Source organism: Coffea eugenioides, unplaced genomic scaffold (genome assembly GCF_003713205.1).
Source record: "Coffea eugenioides isolate CCC68of unplaced genomic scaffold, Ceug_1.0 ScVebR1_2445;HRSCAF=3471, whole genome shotgun sequence".
In the NCBI taxonomy this organism is placed as follows: domain Eukaryota; kingdom Viridiplantae; phylum Streptophyta; class Magnoliopsida; order Gentianales; family Rubiaceae; genus Coffea; species Coffea eugenioides.
Window position 1 is genome coordinate 8,179 of NW_020862933.1, and position 6,012 is coordinate 14,190.

The 6,012-nt window shown below is 37.8% G+C and overlaps 1 protein-coding gene across 1 annotated transcript; it reads right to left on the reverse strand.

Annotated features, from left to right (window-relative positions):
* Positions 1-242: 242 nt before the first annotated feature.
* On the reverse strand, positions 243-1,291 carry LOC113756721 (uncharacterized FCP1 homology domain-containing protein C1271.03c-like). The gene is made up of 5 exons (XM_027300278.1): positions 1,053-1,291; positions 901-958; positions 624-785; positions 481-541; positions 243-394 (listed from the first exon to the last, which is right to left on the reverse strand). The coding sequence occupies exons 1-5, from the start codon at positions 1,289-1,291 to the stop codon at positions 243-245; spliced, it is 672 nt and encodes a 223-aa protein (XP_027156079.1).
* Between the last annotated feature and the right edge of the window lie 4,721 nt (positions 1,292-6,012).

Below are 6,012 nucleotides of genomic sequence, written 5' to 3' on the forward strand. Positions count from 1 at the left end.
GGTACTGATGATGAAACCTGTAATTCACCATTTCCTCTCTCTCTGACTGATCATCTCTTCACTGCCCATTCACTTCCTCTCCAAGAGCTTCTCTCCATTGAAACATCTGAACTTTGAACAAGTCCTTCATCCCCAGAACCTTCACTTCTTTATCTTCCCTCACAGCCGCTGTCCTTAGATAATCCATTGAAATAATTCTCTATCTTCATCACTGCCATTCGTCCCAGCTTTCAATCCGCAAATCAGCTTTCATTAAGAGCCTTCATGTAAAAGTGCCATTCGTCACTTTCTTCTATTATGGGCGGTTGACCAAATGGGTTTTGTTTGATGAATTCTTCTACGTTATCAGCTTCAGCCAATTTCTTCAAGTGCTGAGCAAATTCTCCTTTAGGATCTGCAGATATTTCTTTTCAAGTTACTTGAATAATTTCAGGTTAATTCAATAATGAAAATCACAAAGCCAAGAAAGATGCTTCTCACCCAGATAATTATCCTTTTCACTTGAAAACGCATAAGATTCGGGGAAGATGGCATTGTATCTCTAAAAAATTCAGCAAAGGAAAAAAATTAGAGCATCATCCAGAACAGAGTACAAGAATATGTCACATAACAAGTATACTTACAGGATTAAGGAATGATTTATATGGAGAATCATCGACTAACAATGTGTTAGACAGACCATATTGCTCAAAATCTTTCCAAACTTTCCTCAAGTCCTTAAACATAATCTTTTTTTCTGGATTTTCTTTAGTTTTGGTTTCGACTACAGTGCAGTGAGCCTGATTCTGCAAAATACAGCAGTATCCAATGGAACATTACCCAAAAATAAGAGACTGATTCTGCAAAATTTTGCTAAGAGACTGATTCTACAAATTCTGATAATGACAAATGAAGTCTCACCCAAACAAACTCCCATTTAAAATGTGGCAGATTTTTTATTACACGTTGAACATTATGCCTGGGAAAAAAAGAAGAATTGCAGAAAAATAAGGGGGGAAAAAAAGAAGGTGTAACATATAAATCAATTAACTAAAATATAGGTCGACACATACCATTGTTTTGATGACCAAATTGCCACATTAAAACATGAGAAGCAGAATTTCAAAAATTCATGGGTATATGGCCTGAATTTAAAGTCATATCTGTCATTGGAATTCTTGGCTAGAATCACCCCATTGAGGTCCAGAATTAGGAGTTTGCTATTTGAAGCCTTTCGAGAAGCAGCTCGAGTTATCCTAGCAAGTGGCCTTTCAGTTTGCACTGAAAAAAAAAAGAATGTTACATAAAGCATTCCTTTAACATTGACTAGTGGATGATAATATTAAGACAAAATGTACCTCCTTGGACCTCAGTCTCCTTTCCCAATTTATTCTCATTCAAAAAGGAAGCATAATTGAAGGGGTCTGCCAGTTTACTCATTGCAATCTCCAAGGCCATAAACTTCCTAGCAATCCTAGCATGAGTCTGATATACAAATATTAGTTGGATGCAATAAACTAGCATGAGTCTGACAACAAGCATTTGTGTACTTACTGATTTAGTAATGTTGGGTCGGCGTCCCATTGCCCAACATTGTATAAATTTCAATGTATAAACACCACAACTTGATGCATCCTTCTGTCGTGAATTATGATTTACAAGATAAAAAGTCCAGCTCCAATCCTTATTCAAGAATTTATTCAAAATCCATACCTAAGCCCCAAAAAAAAAAAAAACCAAGGGGAAAAAGGTCATCTTACTATATTTCATATTAATATAAGCTGTAATTTAATATAAGCTGTAATTTCTCTTGTAATACCAGAAGATGCATTATTCCATCATAGAATGTTGTGTCATTTTGCAGAGGATCAACAATGTAGATTTCTTTTTCCGTGACATGAACGATCATCGGAAACCAATGTGATTTATGAAGTATGGCGAAGAAAATCTGCAATATAAGACAATAAACACTATCTAATAAAAAAATTATCCTATCTTATAATAACCATGAAATGAGTACACAGATGTAAATTAAAATAATTGCTGCCTTCTACTTTATAGATGACAAAGCAATGAAAGTTATTGTATACCTTTTCTGCATTTTTCATTAATTCCTCCAGCTTTTCAAGATGGAAAGCCTTCACAAGGCTCTCTTTTATGGATGGAAATTCTATGACCATATAGTGCTGCAATGAAGTGAATGACAAGCACGAGTCAAATATAAATTTTGCGATTCAGAAAACTATATGTCACATTTTAAAACAGAATAAGTACAAATATTAGAACTTACCAATGCCATCGGATGGAAAAAAAAGAAATTCTTGTAATCTTTCTGGAGTAAATCAAAGTATTGCAGTATAACCTTAAAGTAGTGGAACAAAAAGAACAGATTGAGTAAAACATCATTCAAACAAGAAAAGGAAGAAGGAGCTATTACTATTCAAAAGAGTAAAAAACTCAACTTTGTCATTGAGCCATGCACTAGGACATGTAGCTTCCTTCAAACTTTTTTTCGTAATATGAAAATCGGCACTCTCATCTACCTCCTCCACATAACTGTGCATGATGAAAAAGAAATCACAAATGCTACATAACAATGCAGTAAATTCATTGATTAAGGCCACCAGAATGCAACATACTCTGCAGATTCAACACTGTCATTGAGATAAAATTCTATAGCTGCGTCCAACTCACGCTCCAAATTTCCAGAAACTTCTACATGACACTGGTTTAGAGCTGAAATTAGTACATAAATTAAAATCGGACTAGAAAAACACAAGGAACACGGCTTACATCTTTTAGAAATGCTAGCGATTCCATTGTCTTCTCTTTCACCTCCAAGGCACCAACCAATTGTGTAATTTTTTTCAAATTTTCTCCAAACTAGGAATAAAAGAACCACGTTAAACATTCTGGTTGACATGAATTAAAGAGGCAACAATAGGATTAAAAAGAGCGCAATTGACATGCACTTACCACATCATGACCTGGAATTTCTTCTATAAAAACAACCTCAGAATTCAAATTTTCATGCTGAGGGTCTTGTACTCGTGCTTTTCGTTTTTTTCTTTCGTATGTCACTATTCCATGAAATTTTTCTGGTTTCCTCCGGACCCTCGCCTCTTGTTCAGGCCTATCAAATGGTCTAGAAATGATTTGTTGTACAGCCCATCTTGGCATTGCTTGTTCTGGGGACTTCTTAGGACTACAGGCACCATCAACATGTGTTTCATTTTCATCATCATTGACGGGAGGTGGATGTAAGCCTAGATGATGTTCAATGTGGTCCAGGCGAGTATCCAGTCGGGCTAAATGATGGTCGATGTCGTCCAAGCGACCGAAAAGCCGCTGCCAATTGGTTTGGGCCGGAGGAGGATGTGGTGCTGCAGTAGATGGTCCAGATTCATCGCGACCATGTCTAGCCTTCTGTCTCCGCTCCTGAACAGGGCGTGGAATGTTCCCCGTGCCAATACCAAGCCGACGGAGAGTAGTAAGAGTCATTTCAGCTCGTGGAGGAACATTCTCCCGTCTCATGCCTTCCAAGCGAACCTCAAAACGGGGGAAGATTAAAGTCAGTAGACGAGGAAATGAAAGTTTGAAGGAAGTTGTCTTACGCCTCGCCGTAGACCTAATGTGGCTGATGATGATGTTCGGCAATGAAATTCGAGCATACGGGGAAGTTCGGTTGTGGAACATGTAATCAAGGAAGTAAATATCGCTCTTGCGAACCTCCGTGTGCCCCGTCTTCTTTGGGATGACATTGTGAGCCATCATGTAAATGATAAGCCGATGACGAGGTTCGAAGACATTCGCCAAAATGGTCTCCTTCCTTGTAGAGCGAAAAGGTTGGTACTCAAGACCAAACCTAGCCATGGCCAGCGAGGGATCCCACCTCCTATTCGGGGGAACAAACTCCTTCTTCAAATCTACTGGATGGCCGTCATCCATACACCCCAAAATAGCGGCCAAATCTTGACGTGACAAGGTGATTCGTCTTCCACGTACCCAGGACTCAACTATTTCTCCACTATGGCGCGCCTTACTCTCAATGTTAGCGTAAAACTCGCGCACCAAATCGGGGTAGTAATGGTTTGGTAGGGTGAGAATCGGCGCCTATCCCAGCTGAGCAAAAGCCTCTGAGATGTTATACATCATCTCAACTGTTGGGTTGACATGCATCTCAAACAGGAACTCCAAGTTAGCATGCTCCTCATGCCATTCTTGATTCCTGCGATTATTGAACCTAGCACCGTCAAATACCGATCTACCCGCTCCACGGGAGGTGCCCTCACCAGGCTGTCGGTTAACTGGTGGAGGAGAAGGTGAATTCTCCTCCTCAGTCACCTCCATCTTCTCATTAACCTCCCTCTCCTCACTACTAGAGGATGAAAGTACCGCTCTTCTTCCCCTTGGCATAGTACCTAAAAGAAAATGTTGCAATTAACCACATGTATTTAGACACAATGCACAATTTGGCAATGAATATCCTAAAATGATCCAAATAATCTCTAATGTGTCCTTGCAAGTGACAATTCGTCCAATAACTAATGTAAGAGACCGAATCAAGAAGAGCCATAATTTATGCCAAAAATTGCTCAAAATCACCAATTGAAACAAGATATTGAATAATTATAACCCAATCAGTGAAATTAACAACAATTATGATTATAACTATTTAAACTTAACAATAAAAATATACTTATAGCTATAATCATGTTTAAGCAAAAATTAAACCAATTAACTCACCAAATCAACCAAATTACTCACTATACACAATGCACATGCTCAAACATCACCAACTAGCCATTCTTAACCATAATTAAACATCACCAATGGCTCAAAAACATCCTAACTTCATTTGTCGATTTCCTTCAAATATAGCAATTATGAATTTATAAAGCAATAATGACCAACAAATTGCTACATTTAAACTCATAAACATACTTAAACAATCTCAATGAGCATGAATAAATTCAAAAAAAAGTCAAATACATCATCAAATTTTCGACATTAAAAGATGTCAGATAGCTCAGGATAAAAAATATGACCTTCAAAAATCAAAAGCTTTGATGAAGAAACTTACCTCAATCACGTAGAAGGATGTTTGGTGATGCTAAAAATGCAAAAAGCCCTATGAAACAACCTCCAATTGACCTCCAATTGAAGAAATTAGAGTTGAAGAACCCTAACCTTCAATCCTTCAAAAACTGAATTTGAGGTGTTTTTCTTGGATTTTAATCAGTTAAAAAGGTTGTATGAAGCTCAAAAGGTGTTGGGTGATGATTTCTAGCAAGATTATGGAGTAAAAATGAAGAGTTGTGAGTTGGGTAGAAAGGAAGAGGAAAAACGCGCCTGAAAAATGGAGAAGAGAAGAAGAAATGAAGCTGAAATCGCGTTTCTGGAGGCTATATTCGGACAGATAAAACGCGACTATAAACGCGCCTTCAACTCGCGTTTACTAAGTCGCGTTTCCTGCACAAATCCTGCAGGAACGAAAACGCGACTATGTTGGAAAACGCGAATTTTAGTCGCGTTTCTAAAGTCGCGTTTGTGAATCTTGATCCAGGCTTGAAAATGCGATGTTTATGATCAACGCGACTTTGTGTCGCGTTTTGTAGCGCGTTTTTTTCAGTCTCGTTGCAGAATTTGAAACGCGTTTTGATGAAAACGCCACTTGGAAGCGCGTTTTCATGCTAGGTGCGTTTTCTTCTGCAATTTTTTGCAGAAAATGAACTGTGAAAAATTACCATTGGTACCCCCAATCACTCAAAATGCATCATAAATCATTTGTTTGTAAAATTTATCGATGTGCACACATGTAAAACATTAAAAACATGCGTTTTACCTCTTTTAAACGGATCAAATAACCTTGTAATGCAAATCGAGGGTTGAGTTGCTTGATCAAAGTTCACTTTTTTTTTACCTCAAATGGCCATTTTTGCTTCCAATTGCCAACCGTATAGCACAAAAACAACAAATTAACTAAAACACTTATTCAAACCACAAAATCACACCAAAATAACATAAGGTACT

Coding starts and splice junctions, on each gene's coding strand:
- LOC113756721 (XM_027300278.1), bottom strand. CDS start 1,291: ATGCTTTATGTAACATTCTTTTTTTTTTCAGTGCAAACTGAAAGGCCA. Junction 959..1,052: donor ATTTGGTCATCAAAACAATG/GTATGTGTCGAC, acceptor TTTTTTTCCCAG/GCATAATGTTCAACGTGTAA. Junction 786..900: donor TTAAATGGGAGTTTGTTTGG/GTGAGACTTCAT, acceptor TGTATTTTGCAG/AATCAGGCTCACTGCACTGT.